Source organism: Penicillium angulare (assembly GCF_028827245.1).
Source record: "Penicillium angulare strain IBT 27051 chromosome Unknown utg000004l_segment0_segment0, whole genome shotgun sequence".
Taxonomy (NCBI): Eukaryota; Fungi; Ascomycota; class Eurotiomycetes; order Eurotiales; family Aspergillaceae; genus Penicillium; species Penicillium angulare.
Window position 1 is genome coordinate 8,620,609 of NW_026623163.1, and position 26,457 is coordinate 8,647,065.

A 26,457-nucleotide genomic window follows, 5' to 3' on the forward strand; every position below is an offset into this window, starting at 1 on the left:
AAGGTGTTTAGCTGAGTCGGAGTTGGTCACACCAATTCAACCCGGCCTCTAGTAAGTGAAAAGTTTGAATTACGAGGTAGAACCCGGAAGCGTGAAAGTATAGCGGCATCTATCGATGAAATTGGAAACATGTCTGTATATCGCAGCATCCTGTACCACAGGTACTACAGATGGAGTCTGAGGATCACCCCGCGGTGAATTATTTATCTGACGTGGATTCCCCTCAATATGACCATGTTATATTCAACCAGCTAATATGACAATGATACAGTTCTTATTTTCCTGTTGTTTGTTCTGGGCTTTGGCCCTTGCGGCCAAATTCCAAACCTTTACACCCCTAGGACCGAATGGGCTTGCCTACAGCATCCATATCCCCGAGGCCACGGCCAATTCTAGCAGTGGACCCATTTACTTCCAAATGAACTCGACTAAGCGCATAGAATGGTTTGCCTTAGGTCAAGGAGATCATATGGCCGGATCTAATATGTTCGTCGTGTATACTTCTGGCAATAGTGTGACCGTTTCCCCGCGATCCGGCGTGGGACACAGCCAGCCATTGTATAACCCCGCGGCCCAGATTACTGTCATGAATGGCAGTGGCGTTGACGGCCCAATGGTTACAGCCAACATTCAATGTGATAATTGTCTTCACTGGGGAACTGCTAGCATGGACCCTACCAGCTCGAGCAGTACATGGATATGGGGTGTTCGTTATGGCCCGCCACTCAACACGAAAAAATTATCCGCCAATATTCTGCAGCATGATATCATGGGGGTTGATGTGGTGAATTTGAAAAACGCTACGGGTCCAACTGGCGACAATTCCTTTGCTGACCTTGTCAGCATCAATCCCAATCCTAATCCCGACTACCCCTTCCAAGAGTCCGAGTTTCACGCCAAGAAGATTGCCCATGGAGCTCTGATGATAATTGCATTTGTTCTTCTGTTTCCCTTATCTGCACTCATACTCCATCTTTACTCGTCATCAAATGTTGTCACGATTCATGGAGGTCTGCAACTCTTTGCGCTTGTTGTTTCTATTGCTGGGCTGGCTCTGGGGATTTCCATGGCCCAACAGGTTCATATTCTAGACAGCTACCATATTATTATCGGAATATTCGTTATTGCCAGCTTGACTTTATTTCAGCCGGCTATGGGTCTATTGCAACATCGTTATTTCCGAAAGACTGGTGGAAAAGGGCCATTTGCTTATATACACCGTTGGTTTGGACGGATCATGATAATATTAGGGGTGATCAATGTGGGACTTGGGTTCAAACTCACCGGTGTTGGAGATCCTGCCGCGCCGAAGGGTGCTGTAATTGGGATTTCGGTGCTTATTGGTGTTATCGGGTTGTTCTACGTTCTTCGTGTGGGATACGTGACTAAGAAGCAACGTCGACGTGCCTCGGCTGAGGCAGAGTAGTGGTCTCAGAAATGATTCAGGTTTGCACCAATTACTTCAATAGTGGGGCTCATCGTTCGAGATGTTCTAGGGATTAATATCCATTTCAATTTTAAATAAGCAGCTGGATTTGAAAATCAAGGGCTAGAGCGTTGATGTGAGATCTGCATCGACATGTGATGATTTTTCTTCCCATGTTTGCGTTCTTTAGTTCAATCAATGATGTGTCTGTGGAACAACAATCCAATCAACCCGTTTTAATGTTGCGAGGTCCACCTGGGCCCTCTTCAAGGGCATTTTTCCGTGGAAAATCTGGTCTCCATCGCCAGAATGGACGCATATACGAAGTACTCAAATCCCCATGCTCGATAATATTTGCTGCATCCTATTGAGTTATAATCAAATTAGTAGTGTGGGTAAATGACGGTCATCTGAAAAGACTAGTATATACCTTCCCGGAACAGGGAGAAACTTGGCACCGTGGCCACTGCCGCCTGTGCAGCTGGCAAATCTGAATATCAAAGTTCTTGCTTTACAGAACTAAAATATGAAAATTGGTGCTGTTTGCATTTTGCAATCCATAACGGGCATCTGCACACCGTCAAACTTTTATCAGAGAACAACATTAAGCCGCCAGAAAGACCTTAATATATGGCACCAGCTCTGCCTCTATCAGCTCTGCTCGGTCATACGGAAATCACCAAACTGCTAATAGCAGCTAGATTCCATACTTCCGCAAAGCTATAGCGCTTCACTGCCCTGGAGCAAGCCTCGAAATACAGCTATACAACAGGGTTGATATGTAACCATAATGTTGTCCTGGTGTGTTTGCCTGGCATTGGACGTGCCTATGCAGCCACAGTTGCAGCGAATCTACGATCAAGCTTTCAGAGTATCCGTCTTGCACTAATAGTCGGAGTGTGTGGAGGCGCTCCAGAAGGAAGCGGCAAAGGGATTTTCCTTGGCGACGTAATATTCAGCGATGAAATTGTGACATATGATCTTGGTCGAAGGTACCCAGCGGGGTTTCATCGCAAGGAGGGTATAACAGATTCTGCATTGAATGTGGAAGTGCGATCCTTTCTGCACAGACTCAAAAGTCCAAACGGCTACCAAACACTGATGCAGAGAACTTAGCATCACTCCATGGTGCTTCAAAGCCAATACGGGTTTTGTCGCCGTGCGCCAAATGAAGATCGTCTTTTCCAGGCCAACTACCACCATAAACATCACAAGTCCAGGTGCAAAAAATGCAAAAAGAACAAGCATTGTTCAAAAGCCCAAGAGGCTACATGCAATGACCTGGAATGTGATCAGAAACATGTTGCTCGCTCACGGCCCTCCTCGCGTGGCATCGATATCCACTTTGGGCGACTTGCATCAAGAGATACGGTCATGTAATCCGGACTAGAGCGAGATAAAATAGCCTCAAAGGATAGAGTCATCGCGTTTGAGATGGAGGGTGCAGGTGTCTGTAATAACTTGCCGTGTATTGTGATCAAGGGAGTTGCGATTACGCTGATAGTCACAAGGATAAGGTTTGGCAGCCCTATGCCGCTGAAACTGCGGCGGCGCGCATGAAATCTGTCCTAGAGCAATGGGCAACAATTAATCAACTTGGAGAGCTTACAAGATGCCACAGCAATTCATTGATCGAAGCTCCGCAACAACTCCGAGTCTCTTGCAAAGAAGCAAAGCCCTCATCACCCTACCCTGATGAAGGCTAACACTCTCCAAATACCCAAAGTGATTGGATTATTTTGGATGAAGCCCTCCTGGAAGGTAAATAAAAGCTCCCCCTCACTCAATGTTCGAGCCTGGTCTAACTATGACAATTTCATCAGGAGTGAAATTCAGCTTTAAAGATGCACTCCGTCATTTCAAGAAAAATCGCAAATATTTACCTCGAGACAATGACCTCAAGCAATGTTTGAAAACTCAATTTCGAATTTATTCGAGTTGCATGGAAACTCTCAAGTTTGATGCCTTTGAGTTCGTGAAGACCGGTTTTAGCGTGTCCCAAGATAACTGCTGGGAATTCGCTATGGCTATTCAGCAAAAACTCAAGCAAATTACGAATCATACAGAATACCTCCGTGCTGAGGTTAAGGCGGGGTATCAACTCGAGAGTATCACTAATTGGGGTGGCCAGCTCGCTTACCGAATACGCTACACCTTTCATGCTTCTCGGATCAGTACCCACACCTATCGCCTCTGGCCTACTCACCACAATCGAATACAATGACTCCTTGGTTAAAATGACCCTATTATTGTTCTTTCTCGGCGCTGGTGTTGGTCTTGGCGTTCAAGTACCAGTGTTCGCCGTACAGACAGTTCTTCCAGACAATGACATGGCCACTGGAGTCGCTATCACGGGGTCCACAGGACTTCTCGCATCTGCGCTTTTTGTTTCGGCATCTGTCGTGTTATTCCAGAATCGCTTGGCGGTAGAGGCGGCACGTCACGCACCTGGGACTGATCAGAGTATTTTTGACGACGAAGGTCTCGAGGATGTGAGTGGGCAAATAGGATCTGCTAAGCTTGGTGTCTTGCTTTCTGGGTATTATGAGGCGTTGATTCAGACGCTTTATATCCCTGTTGCGTTGGCTTCGTTGTCTGTTTTGGCGAGCGTATCAATGGAAAGGAGGAAGGTTAAGAAGTCACAGTACTCTTTACCCTTGATATTGGTTGGAATGCTGCGAGAATGTAATGAGCTTGCCGGAATTATGGCTATATCCAGACTATTATGACTACGATTACATCAAGCTCCCGAACAACGTCACGCAGGGCCTGCAGCTCTTTGTCAGCGCTGGGGGGTAACGCAGACTGCTCTCATTCAGACAACCTGGGCAATTGTTCTCGGAGCTTTCACAAACCACGACGACGTCTACTTTGGATACCTGGCTTCCGATCGAGATGCTTCGTTGGACGGCTCCGACTCCAGTGTCGGGCTCTTTATGAGCATGCAGGTCTGTTGTGTTCGAGTGAAGGGATCCTCAAAGACCTTGCCCAGGACGTCCATTGGAATACTGTGAGTGGACTAGAACATCGAAACTGCTCCTTGTCGGAAATTTAGAACATTATTGGTGTGAAAGGCAGAGCACTATTCAACATTTACATGACTGGAAATGTGGATCCACGGGAGACGAACGAGAAGGCCCTGGCCGGGTACTATGGCCAAAACCTGGATCGACTCAAGCATATCAAGAGGGCAGTGGACCCGAACGATGTTTCCCACAACCAGCAGAGTGTCCCTGTGTCTTGATTACTGGAGTTTCTCTGCGTACCAATTCTAGCAATAACATGATCATTCTGGTCGAAATAAAGAAACTGACATGCAACTGCTAGAATAACCCCTTGATTGGATCCAGGGGTTTGAGATCGTTTCCGACCAGGAACGGCAGCAAATTATTTGGTGTTTGTATTCATGCTTTTAATTAGGGAAAATGGTAAACCTTTGAACCATGGCATGGCTGTGCGGAAATTTCCGAAAAAGCAAAAGTCGAAGCTCTTTGAAATGGTAGGCAGCGTTCAGATATGTATCTGGTCAAGTCGCTGTTGACAAGCCAGAGGTACCAGGAAATCGAAGTTGCGGCCACATTCAGATAGCAAGTCGGAGACTTCTTCTTCCTCGATATGCCATTGATCTGGTGTCCAGCATCGGCAGGCTTTGAACTAGCTGGACAGATGCAGCTGGGGTACTTCATCAAATGGAATAGATGGAAGTATGTCAATATATTAAAGCTAAGCAGGGTGCCTCATCCTTTCCCCCAGTTTGCATGGTCGCATATATATCATGACCCGAGCACATCAAAATTGAGCACGTCTTCCGTCCTAAATAAGAATTCATCGAAGTCAAAGCGGATATCTTGGAAAATATCATCGAAGGACATCCCTGCGCCTTCCACCAGGGGCTCACACCCACTCTGTGCGACTAGACCGGTGGGCTGTAAGATCTTGGCGGACAATGCCTCAAAGGTACAAATGCACTGCTGAATATATGTACTCAGGTGGACATGTGCGCGGAGTCCTGCCAAAACATCCTGCCATGATTGAGCGACTGAGTCGGTAAAGAGATCGGATCCGACCATGGCTGCGAGGAAGATCACGCCCGCGATGTGAAGGTAGTAAATACGTGTCCACCAAGGGATGATTCCGATAGGCTCACAGGGCTCTAATGTTTCGGTCACCAAGGCAGTGACACCTTGCGCGGCATCGACGCACATCTTAGCACATTCTCTCAGAAGCCGCTCGCTGAGAGTTGCGGGATTCGTGGACCTTGATTGGCCATTGGATTTCATGGAGTAGAAGCGGGCGAGTATTGGCCTGTAGAGATAGATACGGGAATGGAGAAAACTATACAGTGGACGATATTAGAGAAGCAATTCTCAAAGTGCAAAGAAATATTAGTACTAGCTTACCGAAGGTGTATCAAATAGCGCTCCATTCGGACTGCCCTGTCATCCAGAAACTTAAGATTCCGCAGTTGTAAATCGTTTGGAAGACTGGTCTCCCATTTGTTGAGACAAGCGTCTAGGCGGACCGCCGCGGTGTGGTATTCCTCCTATTGATCTAGACAAGGCACCACAGATCGAGATGCGAGGGTGCTTCGTGTCTGAATCTGGGCCATCTGAATCTGATTGCCTATCTCGTGAAGTTCCAGTTTCCATCGAGAGTGCCAGGTTGGATCGCCTCCCTGCTGACAGTCACTTGTCGGCGATGGAATGAGTGCCAGCACTGATGTCTTTCCGAGTGACCAGGAAACACACCTAATCATATCAGCGAGGTTTCTGGGGTGATATTAAAACGGATAAATACTTACCGATCCAATGCAACACAGCTCGCCCAAACCTTACGCTTCAAACGCGCGTCATTGCCGGCATCTTTGCCTGAGGGAGTCTCAAGGGAATTACAACACATTGTTTGCGCGATGCGCATTGCTAGTCCAGCAGTCATCCATGTCTTTTGCTGATGAGTTGTGCAATGGATGTATCGGTTCATAAGTATCAAGCACTGCACACGCTCAAGAGAACCGGGTTCCCAAATAATCGACTCGGTCGGGAATAGCGCCCACGCACGTTGAAAATAAGTATTCCCCTCTTTATTCCGCAAATTGAAGGGCACCCGTTCCTGTCTTTGCACTGCGAGGGCAAATATCACATTGAGGATACTGAGCTGAATGTGATGGTCCGTATGCGCGAGGCAACCTTCCGTCGAAAATGACTTTGCATATACCTGCGAAAACTGATCATAATCCAACACAGGCTCAACCGGATGTATGTGTCTCCAATATATATTGGCGAGTTGATCTGCACGAGCGCGGGAGGGCAACTCGGTGGACTCCGAAAGAGGGGAAGATCGCAGGGGCAAATCCAGATCTCCAAATAAGGGCGCATCGACCAGTGGAACAAGGTATGTCGTAGCTGGTGGGGCTCGACCAGCTCTCTCCTCTATAGCCGCCGCCACCTGGCCGGCGAACCGGCCGTGGGCTGCGTGGTATTGACGGTTGAGATTCGAGTCCGAGTTCGATTCTCGGTAATTATCCGAGAAGGAGCGTGACTCAATGCCTGGGAGAGTCAAGCTTGTCGACGTCGAGGACGCCTCAATCAAATGAGCTGGTGAGAATGAATGGGCTGGTGAAGATGGAGGTGAAACAAGGACAGGAACATGCTGGGGTGTTTCCCTTGGACTAAGCTTGCGCGGAATGTCGCCAGCCGCACCAGGACGATTGTAGTTACAAGACTTCGCTTTGGCTTGACACCTAGTGCATGCTGCACATTCTTGTATCAGCATAGCTCGTGAGCACCAAAGAGGTAAGTGAAGGACAGGGGTGTAGATTACCTGGACGGCTGCCGTCACATTTGATCTTTCTTGACCGGCATGCCTGACAAGCTGTGATGACTTTCAATCGCTGTCTACGTATTACGCACGAGTCGTTGTGCTCTGGTTGAATCATGTTTACCATTCCAGCCGTAGCCATGGTGGAGCTCCCATTATCGTGTCTGGCCAGTGGACACCCTGTAGGTATTGACAGAGCACCCAACACGGCGACGAAGTAGGAGGGAAGTCGTAAGGCTAAGGCGTGAACAAAGAAATGCACTGCCCAATCAAATGGTATTCCGTCGAAAAGTACCCCATAGCGGAACGCTTTATGATTGGGTATTTCCACCAAGTCTCACTAGCAAAGACCAATGGAACGCAGAACCTCCTGGACCCGCCGTTATTCTGGTATCCAATGGACATGCATCCCGCTTTCACATCACGGAGGGCATCAACAATAAATACTCCGGTCTCCCTGAACGTACTATATAGACCACAAAAGCCGGACTTGTAAAAGCGCGATCAGATAGCTGTGTCCGCTTGGTGCTGTTTATTTCGATCACCATGTCCAGCGCGACCAAAGTCAATGCCGACCCGGCCGAGGTTGAGAAAACACCCGTTTATGATGGCCATGGAACCGAAGAAGATCCATTTGTTGTGGAGTTTCAAAAAGATGATCCGGGCAATCCCATGAATTGGGGTTCTTTCAGAAAGTGGTTTATCACATTTGTTGCGACGATCTCGGTTTTTGCTGTCACTCTGACCTCCTCCGCATACTCCGTCTCCGCCAACGAGATCTTTCAAGACTTCGACATTAGCTCCGAAGTCTTCACTCTCGGTCTTTCCCTTTTCGTCTTAGGGTTTGCTATCGGTCCCGCTCTATGGGGCCCTCTGTGAGTACAATCAACTCTCGACAAACAACTCTCCAGCACTGTCTTGCTAATCTTCTTTAAGATCTGAACTGTACGGCAGACAGAAACTGTGGATCATTACCCACGTCGCCATGGTAGCCTTCCTCGGGGGATCAGCTGGGGGTAAAAATGTGGCTACGCTGCTGATATTGCGCTTCTTTGCCGGCACATTTGGGGCATCTCCCCTCGTCAACTCCGGCGGCACAATCGCCGATCTCTTCCCGCCAGCTCAACGTGGACTCGCCCTCACTGTTTACTGCGTTGCACCGTTCCTTGGTCCCGTCCTTGGCCCGGTCATGGGAGGCTTTATCTCCGAAAATGTTGGCTGGAGGTGGGTTCAAGGCTTTTGCACTATCTTCATCGGGATTGTCGGCATCCTTGGAGTCATCTTTATTCCCGAGACTTACGGCCCGGTCCTGCTGCAACAAAGGGCTAGTCGTTTGTCTAAGGCGGATGGAAAGTTTTATATTAGTGTTCTTGAGAAGAGTCAGGGCAAAAAGAAGCCATCTGAAGTCTTCCAGCGAGCCCTGTTTCGTCCCTGGATCTTTCTGTTCCTTGAGCCAATCGTCTTGATCGCTTCGGTCTATATGGCAATCATCTATGGTACAGTTTATATGTTCATGGGAGCTATGCCAATTGTTTATAACGAAGACCGTGGCTGGAGTGAGGGAATTGGGGGACTTTCATTCCTTGGTATTGCCGTCGGCATTGTGTTTGGTCTTATCTATGCGATCTGGGACAACAACACCCGGTATATGAAACTGGTCCTCGCGAAAAGCACAACCGCCGAATCCCGACTACCACCTGCTATCGTTGGTGCAGTCACTCTCCCGATCGGAATGTTTGCATTTGCATGGACCAATTACCCCAGTATCCATTGGTCGGTAGCTATCATTCTATCTGCACCTTTCGGCTTCGGATGTGTTCTTGTTCTACTGCCAATCATGAACTACTTGATCGACTCCTATACAATCTACGCGGCTTCAGTCTTGGCCGCGGCTGCTATTTTCCGTTCGGTCATTGGTGCTGTGTTTCCTCTGTTCACGACACAGATGTATCACAATCTGGGTATTCACTGGGCGTCTAGCATCCCGGCCTTCATGACACTGGTATGCGTGCCGTTCCCGCTAGTCATGTATCGGTACGGTATGCAAGTGCGTATGAAGTGCAAGTACTCGTTTGAAGCGGCGGAGACCATGAAGAAGATGCAGATGCAGCAGGCCCAGGCCAATCAAGCAAAAGAGGATGATGCGGGCTCAAAATAAGGAGATATGACACGGCGGATTCGTGGATGTGAAGTCTAAAGAGGTTTACATGAATTTCAAGTTTTAGGGAGATCATCGGATTCATGCTGTGAATAGAAGCTGGTAGCAAGAAAGATCAGGCACTTTAACTGTATAGATCTAATATTTTTGAGAGTTTACTAGAAACACCACCCCTTTGGATAACGTAATCGGTAAGCGAGTGGTCTATGTAAGCGAGTGGTCCAGAGAACGATTATTCAACCTTCTATCTTCAACCACCTACTATACCACCAATTCACACCAAAATTATCAAAAATCTACAGAATAAGAGGGAGGGATATTACTAGCTATTTAGGCTACTGAAATACTATAAAACTGTTAAGGTTGACGTCAAAGGGTTAGGCAGATAAAGAATAACGATATTTGATAGAGTTCTTTCATAAAAGTTATACAGAAACTAGTCCTTGGAAGTCTACTACTTCCAAACATTCATACATTTTATACCAACCATGGTTCGTGTGCTTCACGTGAGAGGTCCGGGGCTGGAACCCTCGGTAAATCATGTGCCCGTTCTAATATCAATATGCATGTATACGGTAACGCTTGAATATAAACATGCATGTATGCCGTAACAAGAAAAAAGTAAAAAAGAACTCAATTAAAGCGGCAGATACTACTAGAAACAGGTCTATTAGTCGCAGAACTTCAAGATATAATTGAACTATTACCTATACCACCGGTAGTACCAGTACTAAGACAACCCCGGTAGCTACGACCGCTATTACAACCACGTCCAAGAGCTTTACCGAAGTATAGACACTGTTGAAATGAGGGTCATAGAAGAAAAGCATATCCAGATAGACCTAGATAGCTTATATTATTAATTATATGGCGTTATAGTTATTTTTAAGGATTTGAACTATAGTAGTTAGGTTCTCTAGACCACTCTCTTATATGGACCACTCGCTTACCGATTACGTTAAAGAACGCTACTTCTGCCTGTATTTTCAGTTGTCGGCTGTCTTTCATATTTTTAAGTCGACAGAATTTTGCGCTGATCTACTCGCCCTGTCTCTCTATCCCTGTGGCTCATATAGCTAGCAGTGTTGCAGTGTTGTGGTCAGCATGGTCGGCATCAATACCCCGGACTTTTGAGGTCGATTCAGGGCCGAATCCCCTTCGAGACGCCTATGTATCAAGGCCTACCCAAACCCTAGTGTATTTAAGATCCCACAAACATTTCGGATTCTTGATCTCTTCAAGAATTAGTCTATGTATCGACGACCAAGAGACCCTTCGTTATCTGTCCGATTCCCTGCCTAGTCACAGGTCTCTAGCCTGACAACTTAGTAACCATTACAAAGTTAGTGTTAGTTACTTTCTTACGAGAAAGTCTCTCTATCTATTATGTGTTGATAAGCCTTAATAAACTAAGATAATATCTTGATTATGTATAGTGCCTAGTTTAATACTATATTCTCGTAGTTACGGAGCGTAGCTGGAGTGACCTACTTATGGCAGATAGTATTGACCACTTATTCCTGAGTGTTCTAATACTTGTAGGTGAAACCACGTAATGCGGTACATGCCTTCCTCTTGTCCAGCTTTTTTTGTATCTTTTCTGGGGATATCTTCGGTCAAGTAAGTAGTTGAAAAAGAATTTAGGATAGCAGACTGGACTTAAGCCATCGGGCTTTTATTATTTACCATCCAGACAGAGAACGCAACGTATTGTAGTGGGTATTCTCACCCCTCTTACCCTGTTCTCACCCGCTCTCACCCCGTTCTCACCTCTCTCACCCCAGTCTCCAGAATTTTCACACTTATCACCCGCACTCACCCTCACATCCAAATCAACGCTACTTTAAGATCCAGGGCTCTTGGTCTATTGACCGCGTTTAGTATGTGGCTTAAGTACGGCTGAGCGGAAGGGAAGCCCTGTTCTCCACACCTTATGGTCGTATGTACTAGAGAGTCAACAAGATTGGAATATGACATTAAATTGTTGTCGCGTTTTTCAATGATCAGGCATTTAGCAACCACTTACGAGCTGGAATCTCCAATTATTGATGATGAGATGTGTGGCAGTAGTGCCCTTGTAGCCACGTGATTAGCCACGCCAATATGGCTTGAGGTGAGGATGGCTTCATCTTCCTTCCTCACCACCACCCACCATCAACGAGAACGCGCTTGAGAGAATTCCTACCTGGGACCTTTAATCACTCCAGACATCGACTATTAGATATTGTGGATAGCTTCGAGATATCTTAGCGAAGGAACTGGGGTGAAAATAGCAGGCCTCGAAATTCTATTATAGTACAGTTTGATTGTTGCATTGGGGGCAAAATTTCCTTCTTCCCTCTGGCATAAATACCCGAGGATATTCACAAATGCAAGGATTGACAAGCTTAATTCGGGCTAAACCATACAAACTGGTTTCTGGGCGGCTCCACTCCGTAGCTCCAGACCCATAGCATCGGAATGTCGGGGCCGAATTGAAACTGCACGATACCCGCGTAAGTTTATAGTATCGTGGCAACGGCTTTCTCCACGTTGTTCGATCTGACCAATTCGTCCTCGGTTGGCTGATTCCCACACGTGGATTTAGTGATCTGATCGAGGACAGAAGCCTTAATCCGCAGACAACGTGCATTACGGCCGGAAAAAATCTTCAGCAAGGGATCAGTCCAAAAATCAGCCATGGAGTCGCGCGGCGCTCCCCGTGAAGCTGATTAGATTGAACGATGGAAGAATTTGTGTTGGTAAACAATGACTAACGATGGCGCTTTGCCAAGCCGGGCATTCGATTGGATTTTCCACCATGGAACTTGCCGGGAACATAACATGACCTGCTGTACACGTGGGAAAAACAAAGGCTTGTCGGCTGGGATCCAGATGACTTCCTTCTCTAATCCATCTTGCAGGCACACAGTGTTAATGTTAAGCCCTCCTAGACCCCGCATTAGTGGAGCGGATAAGGCGGCAACGCATGGTTCGTTTTAGTCCTGAAATGCACCCGGGTGAATACGGTGGGTCAATTTGGCCAGACAGTCGTTTTAACATGCTACATACTTTAAATCCCAAGGATGTGAAGCCATCTAGCCTCTATTCGATCGAGGTTACTTTCTACAGAACTTCACTGTATATTTCTATCCCCGTGGAGGATATTAGCATGTATATTTCTAGCACATACATTGATACTAGTATGATGTAGTCTAATGTTCTGACATTGACACCTCTTTCCAAATGTCTTTCCAATAGGTAACTGGTATGAGCCAAATCGATCGGTGCTATAGTATTTTGCTGACAAGCTTTAACCCTCCTCCTCAAAATCAAAGTGACTAGCTTGCTGGATTACTTCGTCGCAGGTGAAGCTAAATGCGCAGTCATGACCAGGTGTTCATAATCCAACTCGAAGTTTATTGGTTCGCCAAGGTGCACTGCAGTTTGACGCCCCACCTGCAGGTATATCTCTGCCAGTGGGCGGAGCCTTTAGTTCCATCATTCTCCACTTTTAATGTAAGATCTAGCCTTACGATATGATATTCACAAATGCAGCCAAGGCGCCGTCTTAGCTCCGGTTCGTTGGCCTTTGGGGCTGAGACTGGATTCCTGAAAGTTGGACGTTGGGCGTTGATACACGAACCTAGAAGGTGTTTATTAAAGTTGGTGAGGAAAATGATTCTTAAATTTGTTATGCGACATACCTGCGGCCGAATATATGTCTATGGCATACGAGTGACCGCCGTTAGGGGTTGGTCTTGCCCTCAATTCCCTTTCTCCCATCAGCCGTAACAACTTGGAAGAAATTCGGCCCGTAAGCCTGTCTCTGCGCTAACAACGCATCTAGCAGGGTTCAGTAGGTCAACTGATTCCTTTTCCTAGAATCCTTGACTGGACTCGCCAATCAAAGACGCGCAAAATTCGCTGGCCTCGGACCTGCAGACGCAGCCTCAATCTGCTCTACTCAGCAATGATTATCCCCATCTTAAAAGCACCCCCCCACAAATTTGGGTCTGCTGGGCTTCCTTCGAACCGAAAGGGCCCTGGCCCGGTGGAACGCTCCCGACCCGCAGTTTTCAGGTTTATTCCATTCTCCCATTCCAAGGTTCTTTTTTTGTCACAAGCAATAGTCTTTATCAAGACAGAATACAACTTTAATTATAATGTCGAACTCCAGCTCGAATCACTTCTACTGCCCGTCTGGCGGCACCTGGTACGTGTGCCCGGACGCGCCGCACTTCGTTGGCTGCTGCTCCTCGGATCCATGCGCAAACGTCGACGCAAACAGCTCCGCGCCATGCCCTAACGTCTATCCCGCCTCCTTTGACACCTCCATCTTCGACTCTATTTTACCCAACTTGTGTATCGACGCCGTGAACAAGGACTGGTATTCCTGCAACACGACGGACCCACCCTTTTTCGGCTGCTGCTCGATCAATGCTTGCCAGAACTCGGGGTGTCCGGCCGATGATTTACTTGCCGCTGCGTGGAGCCCATCCAAACAGGGTCAATTTGCCCTGTTCCAGGATGAGGATACAGGCGATGACAATAATGAGGGTAGTGGCGGAGGGGGTGGGTTATCCGGCGGCGCGATCGCTGGAATCGTGGTTGGGGGTGTTGCAGCGCTGGTGATTGTCGGAGTGCTCGTTTGGTTTTTTATGCGGAGAAGGAACAAGGAGGCTGCTACAATGAGTGGAGACGGGCACACACCGTCTGTTGTCGAGGGCGAGCACATGCATCAGAGGATGTATCCATCCCCGGCGTCGCTGTACCATAGTATGTACCACTCTCCTTCCAAATTGGATCTCTCAAAGTCCATTGGCTGATATTTATTGCGTTTGATTAGACTCGCAATTTTCCAGCCCTGCCGGCACGACAACAGCCAGCACAATAACAGGGGCAGGAAAGGATCCGAAATACATGACATACTCACCAGGCGTCAGCCTGCCCTCACTCTCTCCCGGACATCACTCAGGAATCGGGCGGCCAATTTCAGATCGCTACTCGAATAGTACCGGGAGCGAGGATATGTCGCAGCAGAAATGGATGCCGGGTCAAACCTACGGGCTCGGTGTGCATGGAGCACAAAAGCCAGAGCCGATACAAGAGTTAGACAGCAGTGTGGCTGAGATACATGAACTGGACGGGCGTGGAGGAAATCGGTCGTGGTGAGGCCTCGACCGTGGACCGGGGTTTTGGATAGATTGTGCACCGGTAGAAACTGTGAGGCTTGAACGAACCCGGAAACTATACCTTGCTCACATTAACATTCGCAGGGTCGCTCTCTCTACTAATAGCTTCCTACTTATGGGATGGGAGATGCATCCATGCTCAGCGTTGAGGCCGAAGACCAGAAGGCTTTTCTGTCGCATACTTGCGGAGGTCAGCGTCGAGATAATTGAATGTAGCCTGTGTTTTTTCCATCATCTATTTAAGCACATGATAGAAATGCGTAACTTATATAATAATGCATGTCAAAATATTCACAGAATCTCAAGGAATTTAAAATATTGAGAGAGGCTCAACTAGATGACATGACGCGCAGTAACGAGCTCTTGAGGCTGACGGGTGATCAAAGCCTATGGGTCAATTTGACTGAGGTCAACGTTTTAAGTCAGCATCAATATGTAACACATAGAGAGAGCATACAGGATTTGGCGGGCGTAAACTAAGCTCACCTGGTTGCAAGACATTGATCAAGAATATGAGGGCCTCGAAAATGGTATGTGTATCAAATTGAGAAGCTTCAAGTTGTTGTACGAAATGAGCAAGATTGGAAACCACGACCTCGTACTTTCCCTAAACTATAATGCAGCCTTAGAAAGAGGGCGCATATTAACCAGCTCGTGCGCTTCCGAACGCCTACCTACCAACTTGCCGCTCTCCAAAATTCCAGTGGCAATAAAGTGCCCATCCGTCGTTTAGACGACCTTTAACCCATTGAAAAAGATCTTGAGAAAGCGCAATGACTATAGAGTCATATAGTCTGTCTATCTCTTTGGTAACCCTTCCTAGCTACCACCGTCATCTCGCAACATGAGGATAATGAGGGGTCTGCCTACTAACACGCGACTTGCCGAGGGTGGCTATCCCCTCACGCAGCTGAATGTCAAATATGTTAGTCACACAGCGATTTTCCACATAATCAACCAGCATGTGTACGGCAAGACGTTAAAACCCCGGACATATAACGACCTGCCTGAACGTGTGGGGAATACTTGGGATGACTTTACCAAAAGCCGTCATTATTTCTTTAACCAAGAGCTTGCTGGAGTTCGCCGATTGATGATAAGCGTCATCAGCAACTCGACAACCGTACGGGGTGGCAAGTGGTCGATCAATCGCACAAATGTCAACGTTGCAGCGGACCTTTTTTCGGAGCTTTATAGGTTCCGTACCGACGGAGGCGATCATATCAAGGCTGAACCTAACCATGAGCCGAGCACAGAAGCTCATTATCATTATCGGAAATCTCCAAATCTGGGATGAGGGTGTCGCTAGGTGGATTTCCAAGACCGGCACAGCTTCTTTCCTCTCCAATATCCTGTTCGACTGTGTGAAAAAGGGCCATGTCCTCACCTGGAGAGGTAAACCAACTGTCGAAAAACCGGGGGCAGATGTTGCCATTATGTATGGGGGACATGCCGAACGCCACAGGCGCTGCTTGCATGAAAAAGACCTATCCGCCAGCCCCAACATACTCTCAGTTTAAGGAGATGGATGAAGATGCTGAAGGAACTGAACCTTCCCTACCGTCTCAAGATGTGGAATATTGATGGTGAACATTATTCACGTGTCAAAGATGAGATCCATACCAAAGACGGTCCCCTCTGACCGGTCCGGCACTCGATTCCAACACCCCGTGCACCCCAACATAGCCGCATGAAACGTCGTTCACTTTCACCTCGCGAACATCCTACTGCAGTGCGTTATCGGTCACGATCGCCCATGCAGCAAGATAGCAGGAACAGGGGATCTCTCGCGGCTAAGTCTAGAGCGGAATTGGTACAATCCATTCAAGCAGAAAAGGCAGTAGCGGAAAGCCTTGAGGCATTAGCCCAACAAGCCAGGCATGAACAATGGGCACTGGAACGCGAGCTATCGGACCTCGACAAGATGGATGACGACGAGCCCTAAGGCTCGCATCTATGCCATATTGAAGGGGTTGGTGATTGAACAGGTAGACCTAGCCAATATCGCTTAACGATTTGTTGGGGGAGGAAAGTCTTCACACGAGATTGGGTACAACTCAGGCGCCAGGTCGGGCGGGATGCTTGCTATTGTTAAGGATTGTCAAGTATTGTCAAAAACAGCTAAATAAACCTCAATTGTTCTTTAAGTCTATTCTTTGAACGCATTAAATATGAATCAAGCAATATACTGGAGGGGTCTTCCGAATCGACTCGAAATCAGAACATTACCAAAAGACGAAATACTTCATGTAGGCCCTTTTTAAGTAGTGCAGCGGCTTGTATGGCGGGGCAAAGGTGGGTTTCCACAAAGATCGATCAAATTTATAAATAAATCGAATATTTCAAGGAAAGAACAAAGGAGCATAGAAAAGAAGAGAATGCGAATCTAGTATTTCGTGTTCTCTTGCATCATCAAAGATGGGCTTGGTGGCTGTGGAAACTCGGTCGCAGCTAGCAATCTCGGACCCTTCCATGTCTTTTCTCGGCGCCGAAGCTGGATTTCAACATTCTTTCGGCCCCGAGGGGGAAAAGGAGAGTCCGACACATTTAGTATAAGAATCTTGGGTCACATCAACAGTAAATAGCATCAATGAATTCATTTTGAATCAATAATTACCGTTGATTATTATTCTTCTTTATTGATTTATTGACACCACTATTATTATGACGAAACCACGACACCAAATAGAATCTGACCGAGCACCAGAAATCGCACCCAATGATGTATCACCAGCCAGCCAGGAGGCTAAAGACAAGTCAGAAAATGAGGAGCAACTTTTGACAGGCTTGAGGCTTGTATTGGTTATTGTAGCACTTCTTTGTGCTATGTTCCTCGTTGCTTTGGTAAATTATCCTCTTCAAAAATCTAATCTGAACGCATGGGTCCTAACAATAATCTGATATCAGGATCGAACTATTATCGCGACAGCCGTACCCAAAATCTCCGATGAGTTCCATGCTATTGGAGATATTGCCTGGTATGCCAGTGCCTACCTTTTGACGAGCAGTGCAACTCAACTTCTCTGGGGTCGCGTCTACACCTTCTATTCGACCAAAATCATATTCCTCACGGCGGTAGTCGTCTTTGAGGTCGGATCCGCAGTATGCGGCGCTGCTCCCAACTCCACAGCCTTTATCATCGGACGTGCGATTGCGGGAATTGGCTCTGCCGGTATATTTAATGGGTCGACTGTGATCATTACACAAATTTTGCCTTTGCATAAACGGCCAATGTTTGTTGGGCTTATGGGCTCAACCTTTGGAATATCTTCAATTGTCGGGCCACTTCTCGGAGGTGCCTTCACAGACCGAGTAACTTGGCGATGGTGCTTCTACATAAAGTATGTCCCAACTTCCACTTCTGTTAGCACTCGAAGGCATGCTGGATAAATCCATACTAACCAATATCTCATTTTAGTCTCCCAATCGGCGGTCTGACTTTAGTCGTCGCAGCCATTTTCCTTCACGCTCCAAATGTCACTACAAATGCCAGTCTAAAACGCCAAATTATTCGACTTGACCCTCTAGGTACAGCTTTGTTCTTACCTGGCGTTATCTGCCTTCTTCTGGCTCTCCAATGGGGTGGAACTACCTATGAATGGAACAACGCCCGCATCATCGTCCTTTTCATCCTTGCAGGTGTACTCCTAATCGCTTTTGCGGGTGTCCAAGTCTGGCGACAAGAGGATGCGACAATCCCACCACGAATCATCAAGCAGCGGAGTGTGGCATCCGGCGCAATCTATACATCATGTGTCTCCGGTGCCATGATCACCATGCTTTACGCACTTCCCTTATGGTTCCAAGGTGTGAAGGACACAACTGCTGTGCAATCAGGCATAGACAATATCCCAATGGTACTTGCACTCGTTGTAGCCAGTATCCTATCCGGGGCAGCAATCAACAATACCGGACACTACGTCCCGTTCATGTTCATTGCAACCATTTTAATGGCAACAGGCGCGGGCCTAATCACCACATTCAAATTGGATACAAACCATGCGGCTTGGATCGGATACCAGGTTCTTTTTGGCCTAGGTCTGGGCTCGGGTATGCAACAGCCGACGATGGCCGCACAGACCGTCCTCGATAAAGCGGATGTGTCGATCGGCGTCGCGGTCATGTTCCTGTTCCAGTCGCTGGGTGGCGCAATTTGGGTGGCTGTCAGCCAGAATATGTATACGAACTATTTGACGAGTAGATTGCCAGCCATCTCTGGTATTGACTCGAGTTCCATCCTTGGCGCTGGGGCAACGGGACTAGCGAGTCTCGTACCGGCTGACAAGCTGCACGCTGTTTTGGTTGTGTATAACGCGGCTCTTCATCGGGCGTTTATTTTGCCGGTAGCGCTTTCGTGCGCGATGATCTTGCCGGCACTGGGAATGGAGTGGCGCAATGTCAAGGTGGAAAGTGAAAAGCGAGAAAAGGAGAAGGCTGGCACTGATAACGTGCTTCAGGAGCCGAAGGTTGGAGCCCTTGAGGCTTAGAGGCTTTTCATACAATATGCTACTCCAATCTGTTTATGGAGTATAGCGTTTGAAGTTTCTCAAATTTGTGTACATTTAACCTTTAATAGGGGGTCCCCTGTCTGTCATCATGTATCTATGGATTAATTTCATATCTCCACTTCAAATCTCACATGCATGCGATCCCCCTCCCCGAGCCGTCTCGATAAAGTAGTTTTCCCGTAGAATAACCCAATTTTTTGCTTTATCGGCAAATTTAGGTTTGTCCCACAGTCATGGCTTTGGTAAATAGACGCTTTCATCTATTCATGCTATTGATTCTACTCATGCGTAATACTAACTATTTCAAATTTCCCAAGACAGTCAATTCTACGGAGCTTTGTGTACGATCAGCAGTCTCGACGATGATATCACATCTGCAACTTATCGAGTAATAAAGGGTTTCGAGCTCAGAAAAGGTGGACTTTTTGTTCGTCCGAGATGAGGATCTACTCAGAACTCGTCGGATGGGCGCAGGCCAAAGCCGGATTTACAGTACACGTTTCTGAAGTGAGACGGCATTTTCCGACGAAAAATTCTAGTATGGCCGCTAGAAGGTCTCCACTATTACAGCTAAGCAGTGACCATTGTACGAGGGTCCACTGCGAAGCGAAAAGAAAATTGGGTCCAGTTCCACCTCACTTCCACTGGCTCAACCTCGGGAATTCGATGGCAATGTGGATCCCAATCTCTCGATAGATACTGTTACAGCAAGCCTGCGCCCAAAGCTTCGGATATTGATTCAGGGGGTTCGAGTAGTCTGGGCCCATGATCTTGATTGATAGTAGCACGATACGTAGTATTCCAAAGTGGTATCGTGTTGGGATTTGATTGAGTATCTTTTTGATTGACGGATATACGATTGAAGGAACTGACGCCAGACTTAGCTTCGGTCCAGCACTCCACCGGGCGTCAAGTTCTGCACGTCAAGTTTCTTCAGAAATTGACAGCAGGATGGATGTCATCGGATTTTCTAAAATCCAGGATGTCGCACAAATATCATGCATGTAAAGCCAACTACGCAGAACAAGCTCCTCGGGTAAATTCAAGTCATTATGTATCATTTGTAAAAATAAAATAAAGAATGTGAAGAGCAAATATGCCGAGAAATTCAACAAGAGGGAGTATCATATACACAGAAAAGCCTTATACAGGACAAAGAATCATACAGCATTTCCAAGGTATTAGCCGCTGTGTCGCGCGCTTCTCTCCTCCGAATCAATCACAGAGACAGGCTCGTGCGAAATTTCAATGGTGGTCTCCTGGTACACACCAAAGTTCGACATTTCCATATCGTTCTTACCCACGATATCCTCGGTGGAACCGTCAAATGGACTGGAGCGAGCATCCTTGTCCGCACCAGTGCTGCGACGGAATTTAGATCCCATGCCCATCTTGAAACCCTTCCGTGAGCGTGTGCCAGCATTAGTGGTGATGTTCGTTTGCCATTGAGAGTCGGTATTGTTGTCGTAGTTCCGGTCGGTGGTACTGTGCTCGGTATCGATGAGGAGATGACGACGGGTCAAAGTGTAGACAGTCACATCGACGACACCAGAAAGGGCCATTAAGCAACCAGCGACACCGAAGTATGTTTTGCTGGGGGAGTCGCCGTTTTCACTAGCCATACGGCCGGCTGCAAGTGGGAGCGACATGACGAGGTATACGAGAGGGTAGATAACCATGTAAATGACGACACGGTTCAATCGGTGTAGAGACTCTTGTTGGCCACGGCGAAGCATCTTTGCTTGTTGCATACGACGGCGAAGGTAAATGAACATGATTGCGTACAGCACGAGTGTGCCAAACTCAGCGAGGAAAATCCAGATGTAGTGGCCCCAGAGGCGCTCGTTTTCATATTTAGGACTCAACCAGCACTATCAGATCAGTTAGACTATCGTCATTTCAAACACACCTAGTCATGATTTGTTTCTTTTGAGAGACAAGACTTACCCAATTGGCTTCGGAAATGACGAACACATCGTGCCCATATAATCCAACCGGTATGAATCCCAGAATAAGAATAAATACCCATAGTCCAATAACGCAGTACACAAAGGCACGGAAGGACAGTTGCCGACCACGTATCACAACGAAGCCAGTGTGGAAGGCGATCGCCAAGACGAACAACCCACTACCTGGATCTCCAGTTTGAATCCACCAGCCTTGTAAATAGCATGCTGCCTCGCCAAAGTGGACAGATCCTCGGGATGCCCAGTATAAAGAGATTGTGAAGGCAATAGCCTGTTGCAAATCGACCAGCAGGAGGTTATAAATCAAGACGACGTATTGGTTGTGGGCGAGTGGATGTTTGTAGTATCGTTGCCAGTAAATAAAGCGATAGGTAAGGAATGACAAGAGACCCAGAGTGGAACCTAATGAGAAAAGGGCAATAACGCCCATTGCAATAAAGAGCGACCGGTCGCTACCTTCAAGCGGTTCTGTTTCGCGAAACTCCCAGCGACGGGCGAGGGAGCCATCGCCACCGCCAGCGTATAGAGAACGCAAGACGTGTGTTAGCATAACCATGATTGAGGCCTCCGAGTACTCTGAGAATGGATCTGAAAGTTTCGAGCAGGCGGGCCTGTCGTTGTATAAAAGTAAAAATCAAGTGGGCGCCCACGGTACAGACTTGAAAATTGGTCTTACGGCATCCGATACTCCACTGGGAGGCCCGATGTATCAAGACTAGGGAAAAAGCTTTTTTTTAAACTGTAACACAAGTTGATCCTAGTAGTAACCGCCATGTAGAGCCATGGGGGTTTCTCCAGTCGGACGGCAAGACAGAATCAGATCCATGGTTCATCACTTTCATAGTGGCTGCATAGTCGCTCAAAGAAGTGGAAATGGAAGACTGTTTACTCCATTTGGGTGAATAGGATGGCGACAATTATGTGGCTCTGTATTCTGTATGGCTGAGATTGAATGAGTTGAGCAGAGTATACCCACATTTGCAAGCGGTATAGGGTAAAGCGTTCGATTTCCGGAAAATTGCGGCGTCGATCCACTACCCCGAAAAAAATACAAACAAGATTTGTCGAGATGCAAGACCACGACGCACAATCTTAGTCTAGGCGCGCAAATAGCACAATGGGCGCTCAGATCAGAAGCTAGGCGCAAAGAGGCGAAAGTAGTGGAGATTGAGGCGGGGATTATCATCATCAAGCCGTTCTTTTGTTAACGCAGGTGGAGCTGTTGTTCGTATTGACCCCATCAAACTTTGTAGATCCACCACACACAACATGGTACAAGGGGTTCGCGGAGCTTTTTTGTCCAGTTCCTCTCCGTGATTCGAGAATTTCAAAACAATAGTCTGCGTCGATCCAGAGCCTCGTGGAGGCCATGCTATACAATCCACCCTGGGGACATAATTCGAATCCTGAACTTTAGGGTATTGAGTCCCCCGACTATAATGGTCGATCCAACGCCGAGCGTGCATTTGAATACAGCGCTATTCCCTGATCGAAAATTCCAGTAGTTTATCATAAGTAATGTGATGTACAGCTGGAATGATCATACCCTTTTTTAGTCATTGTCCCGGATCAACGCTCATCAGGATTCTATCATTGGCAGGTCGGCTGCTGTGATTGGAATGAGAGCATGCATATGTGGATGCAACGGCATAAGTAGAACTCAAATAAGGAATTTCCGTATCATGCCCGGATATTCCGCGGGGCTTATCAGTTGTTTGAGCGCTTGGCGTATGGCTTCTTGAATCATGATTGCAGAGCCACGCAGAGCGGAGGACGGAGAACAGGGAATTCCAGGGAGTGGGTACGTGTACACATGGGAAAGACCTCTCCATCGAAATGAACATACGGAGAAGATATCACGTAGTTTTAAAGTTCCCAATTCTCATTGGGCTTGGTTGATGAAGGGGGTTTGGATCATTCGTAATAATTCACACTTGAAACCCCATGTGTTCGTCGGTTCCACGGAACATTGGTGATTGCGATGAAGATCAGAGAAGATCGATCAACAACATTCCAGCTTTTCTGTAGTGTGCCTTAAGCGACTTTCCTTTATATTTCTAACCATTGGATAGTCTTTCATCAAATCGTCTCCGTGGCGCAATTGGCTAGCGCGTCTGACTGTTAATCAGGAGGTTGGAAGTTCGAGCCTTCCCGGGGACGGTTCTTTTTTATTTTTCTTTAAGGTGTAATACTTTTTTTCTTTTACCTATTGCTTTTCTTTTTTTGAATAAAGGCGTTCTCATTTTAAGTTTCTTATCTAAAATCTATAATACACAGAGATTTCACGAAGTTCGCTGGTTTTTATTCATATACATCTTCTGGAAGCACAATCGTGGTCGTACTCCGCCGACGCGCACGTACCCGCTATTGGCGCAGGCTTCAATACCAGCTGCGAGGGGCCCTGGGTCGCCTACTTGTAGTACTCGTTATTCATCGTATATCTGAGATGGCCTTAGTCAGAAATCTTCAATTATTCATCAGATCTCTAAATAGGAAACAGCCAGCTTTTTTGTGAAATGTTGGGTCCACGGGTCCACGGGTGAATCATAGACATCGCCAGGATATATAATCGACATGTACGATAGCAATATGGAGGAAATAGTAATGAAGCCTGTGGAAACCTCGAATATTGAATACTATAGATATAGAAAATCATATCCTGAGTTGCTACAGCCTTGGAAATTGAATATTCCTGTTAAATCGTGAACCAATTTAACCTTCGAATGCTAGATTTACAATGAAGTGCCTCCAAAACGTGCCCCTTTGCGCTCTGCTCTTTTAGTAGCCGCCCACATTGCCAGAGCTGCTCCTACCCCAGAAATCAAATTCAACACCTCTACTAGAGGTACATTTAGTCAACAGGTCTCAGTCTCCCAAGAATCTACTTTTGACAACGGCGCAGCTTCTTTGAACGTGATTGCATGTTCAGATGGTAACAATGGCCTAGAGCGCAAAGGTTACTACTCTACGCTGGGATCGTTATCAACGTTACCGCTCATTGGAGCCTCACCTACCATTGACGGCTGGAATAGTCCCAAACTGCGGGAAATGCTACAAAATAAATTAGCAGTCTGGTGGTGTCGATCGGACTATTCATGTTTTTGCAGTTGATGCCTGTGCAAGGGGATTCGATCTCAGTCTTGAGGACATGAACCGCCTGACTGATGGTCAGGCTGTGCAGCTGGGCCGAGTGGGTGCAGCTTATCGTGCTGTGGACAATGGTGGGTGTGGTGTTAGAGATTGAATTAGGTCTACACATATTCATTTCAAAGGTTACTATACATGTGTGTGCAAATTGAAGAGGATCACTATAATACGGACACTTAGGTTTGACTAGGTCCGTTAGTGAGGTATTCTATATCCCAAGGTAGATCAATCTGATAATTTCTATGTTAGGGTTTCAACTTTGTTATCAGAAGGAGGATTGGAAAGAGGATTGGAAGGAGGATAAGGGGAGTTCTACTCATGAACGTAGTGAAATATAAAAGTATGCGGGTTTCAGTAACCTCCTAAATCGGACATTTGAGAAGGGGAAGTGGGAATATATGAATCATGCTATGTAAGAAGAGATTTACGTAGAATACAAGGCATAAGTAGTTTACCGATTATACATGGGGGGTTTCAATCAAGAGCCTCCAACATTTCTTCAACACGAGTGAACTTTTCTCGGGGCCTGCCCTTCTGCTCACCATTCTTACGCTCGATGGCGTCGATGTGTTGCCAGTCTTCCCATGAAGTTGCCCGGAGACCACGTTGTTTTGCAGTCTCCTTGACCCCATCCCAGCCAAGGGAAGTGCCGTGGCCAGGTGCATGTAAAAGAGAGCCATTGTGACTTGCCAAGTCCTGGATAATAGTATCCGCTGTCGTGAAGGCGTCGGTCATAGTGGAAGCAATGACACCCGTCGGACCTCGCTTAACCCATCCGGCACAGTATAGACCGGGAAGATGGGAGATCAAGGAGCCATCGGGTAATTTTTGGGTTTCTCCCCCATCCGCGGGGCCATTCACTCGACCGAATCCATCATTGGGGATCACACCGCGCCGAGAATCAAATTCAATTCCCAAATCTTCAAGCCCTGGCAGGGGAAGAGACTTGTAGCCGACGCTTCGGAAGAAAACACTGCTTGTGATATTCACTTCTGCACGTTTCCCATTCCCAAGGGTCTTCGGTGTAACTTTCGAGCTGGGGCTGTAGGGATCGGACGGGTCGAGTTCGTTGCGAGAGAATTTAGTATGTGAAAGGTGGTACGGGTGGGTCGGGGACCAATTGAGGCACTCAGGAGAGAGGAGGAAATCTAGAGACCATGACTTGGTCGCAATTTGCGGGTCATTGGCAGATCCCTTCGCGAGAAGCTGCATCAACCGCTTCTGCGCCCGCGGTAGCCCGTTGATAAATGAGTCTGGAGGCATAAGATCTTTCCGGATTGGTTCGAATGAGACGGACGGCAATTGGAGAAGCTCCCGGACTTCCTTGATGGTGAAAGCGGCCTGAAAGAATTAATAAAGAGGAATGGTATACGGCTTTCTGTACGCTCACCTGCAACGGGCCTCGGCGACCGACCACCCGTACCCGCTTGACCCGACTTTGTGCTAATGCTTCCAGAGCATGAGCGGCTATATCCGTCTTCCGAAGAGCGTCTACATCGGACAATAGAATTCTGGCGACGTCGAGTGCCACATTTCCTTGTCCGACAATCACCGCGTCCTCGCCGGCTAGGTCTGGGTTCAGATCTCTGTGTTCGGGGAGACCATTGTACCAACCAACAAAAGACCGAGCTGAGTATACACTGCGCAAAGCTTGCTCCCCCGGAATACCCAGCTCCTTGTCCTTGGATGCACCGTATGCGAAAAGAATAGCGTCGTAGTGGGGCTTGAGGGCGGAGAATGGTAGGTCTTTGCCGAGGTCGATATTACCAACGAAGCTGAAGCGTGGGGACGTTGCAACTTCGGTAAATTTGTCTTCACAATTCTATCAGAGACGGGAAGGGTTAGCCTTAGCCTAGTGGTCATAATGTGCAGTGACGACCTGAACAGGCTTGCACATTGCGGTTGACGGCACATACCTTGACCTCGGGATGGTCCGGGGCTACACCATATCTAGCCAATCCAAATGGCACCGGCAATTTCTCGAACATGTCAACTTTGACATCTTCCTGCTTGCTCAGAAGGCGAGCTGCCGCGTAAAACCCGGCAGGTCCGGAGCCGACAATGGCAACTCGAATGGGCCGATTCCCCGGAGCCACATGACTGTTCAATCGCCTCAAAAAAGACCGGGCGGGGATTGAGGAGACCCGCAAAGATGGGCGAGTCAGACGTGCTGTGCAGCCAGCACAGACAAACGCGCGATCGAGCATAGCGGTGTGGGGGTTGAGATCGTCTAGATTGATTAAATGCATCTATCAGATCG

General features: G+C 47.4%; 13 protein-coding genes across 13 annotated transcripts; 9 read left to right on the forward strand and 4 right to left on the reverse strand.

Annotated features, from left to right (window-relative positions):
- Positions 1 to 256: 256 nt before the first annotated feature.
- On the forward strand, positions 257 to 1,426 carry N7478_007141 (cytochrome and DOMON domain-containing protein; the record flags this gene model as incomplete). The annotated part of the gene is made up of 1 exon (XM_056923355.1): positions 257 to 1,426. One exon carries the CDS (start codon positions 257 to 259, stop codon positions 1,424 to 1,426), a length of 1,170 nt encoding a protein of 389 aa, XP_056781392.1.
- A 1,786-nt stretch (positions 1,427 to 3,212) lies between these two features.
- Positions 3,213 to 3,650, forward strand: N7478_007142 (uncharacterized protein; the record flags this gene model as incomplete). Its single annotated transcript, XM_056923356.1, has 1 exon — positions 3,213 to 3,650. The coding sequence occupies one exon, from the start codon at positions 3,213 to 3,215 to the stop codon at positions 3,648 to 3,650; it is 438 nt and encodes a 145-aa protein (XP_056781393.1).
- Positions 3,651 to 3,663: 13 nt separating this feature from the next.
- Positions 3,664 to 4,670, forward strand: N7478_007143 (uncharacterized protein; the record flags this gene model as incomplete). Its single annotated transcript, XM_056923357.1, has 3 exons — positions 3,664 to 4,111; positions 4,172 to 4,374; positions 4,482 to 4,670. The coding sequence occupies 3 exons, from the start codon at positions 3,664 to 3,666 to the stop codon at positions 4,668 to 4,670; spliced, it is 840 nt and encodes a 279-aa protein (XP_056781394.1).
- Positions 4,671 to 5,199: 529 nt separating this feature from the next.
- On the reverse strand, positions 5,200 to 5,631 carry N7478_007144 (uncharacterized protein; the record flags this gene model as incomplete). The annotated part of the gene is made up of 1 exon (XM_056923358.1): positions 5,200 to 5,631. One exon carries the CDS (start codon positions 5,629 to 5,631, stop codon positions 5,200 to 5,202), a length of 432 nt encoding a protein of 143 aa, XP_056781395.1.
- Positions 5,632 to 5,969: 338 nt separating this feature from the next.
- Positions 5,970 to 7,198, reverse strand: N7478_007145 (putative transcription factor; the record flags this gene model as incomplete). Its single annotated transcript, XM_056923359.1, has 2 exons — positions 5,970 to 6,174; positions 6,228 to 7,198. 2 exons carry the CDS (start codon positions 7,196 to 7,198, stop codon positions 5,970 to 5,972), a joined length of 1,176 nt encoding a protein of 391 aa, XP_056781396.1.
- A 591-nt stretch (positions 7,199 to 7,789) lies between these two features.
- On the forward strand, positions 7,790 to 9,401 carry N7478_007146 (MFS transporter; the record flags this gene model as incomplete). The annotated part of the gene is made up of 2 exons (XM_056923360.1): positions 7,790 to 8,118; positions 8,180 to 9,401. The coding sequence occupies 2 exons, from the start codon at positions 7,790 to 7,792 to the stop codon at positions 9,399 to 9,401; spliced, it is 1,551 nt and encodes a 516-aa protein (XP_056781397.1).
- A 4,145-nt stretch (positions 9,402 to 13,546) lies between these two features.
- On the forward strand, positions 13,547 to 14,555 carry N7478_007147 (EGFR-like transmembrane domain-containing protein; the record flags this gene model as incomplete). Its single annotated transcript, XM_056923361.1, has 2 exons — positions 13,547 to 14,159; positions 14,230 to 14,555. The coding sequence occupies 2 exons, from the start codon at positions 13,547 to 13,549 to the stop codon at positions 14,553 to 14,555; spliced, it is 939 nt and encodes a 312-aa protein (XP_056781398.1).
- Positions 14,556 to 15,816: 1,261 nt separating this feature from the next.
- Positions 15,817 to 16,217, forward strand: N7478_007148 (uncharacterized protein; the record flags this gene model as incomplete). Its single annotated transcript, XM_056923362.1, has 2 exons — positions 15,817 to 16,013; positions 16,091 to 16,217. The coding sequence occupies 2 exons, from the start codon at positions 15,817 to 15,819 to the stop codon at positions 16,215 to 16,217; spliced, it is 324 nt and encodes a 107-aa protein (XP_056781399.1).
- A 48-nt stretch (positions 16,218 to 16,265) lies between these two features.
- Positions 16,266 to 16,520, forward strand: N7478_007149 (uncharacterized protein; the record flags this gene model as incomplete). The annotated part of the gene is made up of 1 exon (XM_056923363.1): positions 16,266 to 16,520. One exon carries the CDS (start codon positions 16,266 to 16,268, stop codon positions 16,518 to 16,520), a length of 255 nt encoding a protein of 84 aa, XP_056781400.1.
- A 719-nt stretch (positions 16,521 to 17,239) lies between these two features.
- N7478_007150 (MDR family MFS transporter) lies at positions 17,240 to 19,062 on the forward strand (the record flags this gene model as incomplete). Its single annotated transcript, XM_056923364.1, has 3 exons — positions 17,240 to 17,419; positions 17,483 to 17,916; positions 17,994 to 19,062. The coding sequence occupies 3 exons, from the start codon at positions 17,240 to 17,242 to the stop codon at positions 19,060 to 19,062; spliced, it is 1,683 nt and encodes a 560-aa protein (XP_056781401.1).
- Positions 19,063 to 20,264: 1,202 nt separating this feature from the next.
- On the reverse strand, positions 20,265 to 21,606 carry gprD (the record flags this gene model as incomplete). The annotated part of the gene is made up of 2 exons (XM_056923365.1): positions 20,265 to 20,954; positions 21,031 to 21,606. 2 exons carry the CDS (start codon positions 21,604 to 21,606, stop codon positions 20,265 to 20,267), a joined length of 1,266 nt encoding a protein of 421 aa, XP_056781402.1.
- Positions 21,607 to 23,624: 2,018 nt separating this feature from the next.
- aspf13 (allergenic cerato-platanin Asp F13) lies at positions 23,625 to 24,294 on the forward strand (the record flags this gene model as incomplete). Its single annotated transcript, XM_056923366.1, has 3 exons — positions 23,625 to 23,651; positions 23,781 to 23,963; positions 24,121 to 24,294. 3 exons carry the CDS (start codon positions 23,625 to 23,627, stop codon positions 24,292 to 24,294), a joined length of 384 nt encoding a protein of 127 aa, XP_056781403.1.
- A 377-nt stretch (positions 24,295 to 24,671) lies between these two features.
- On the reverse strand, positions 24,672 to 26,404 carry N7478_007153 (NADPH-adrenodoxin reductase; the record flags this gene model as incomplete). The annotated part of the gene is made up of 3 exons (XM_056923367.1): positions 24,672 to 25,538; positions 25,588 to 26,019; positions 26,114 to 26,404. The coding sequence occupies 3 exons, from the start codon at positions 26,402 to 26,404 to the stop codon at positions 24,672 to 24,674; spliced, it is 1,590 nt and encodes a 529-aa protein (XP_056781404.1).
- Between the last annotated feature and the right edge of the window lie 53 nt (positions 26,405 to 26,457).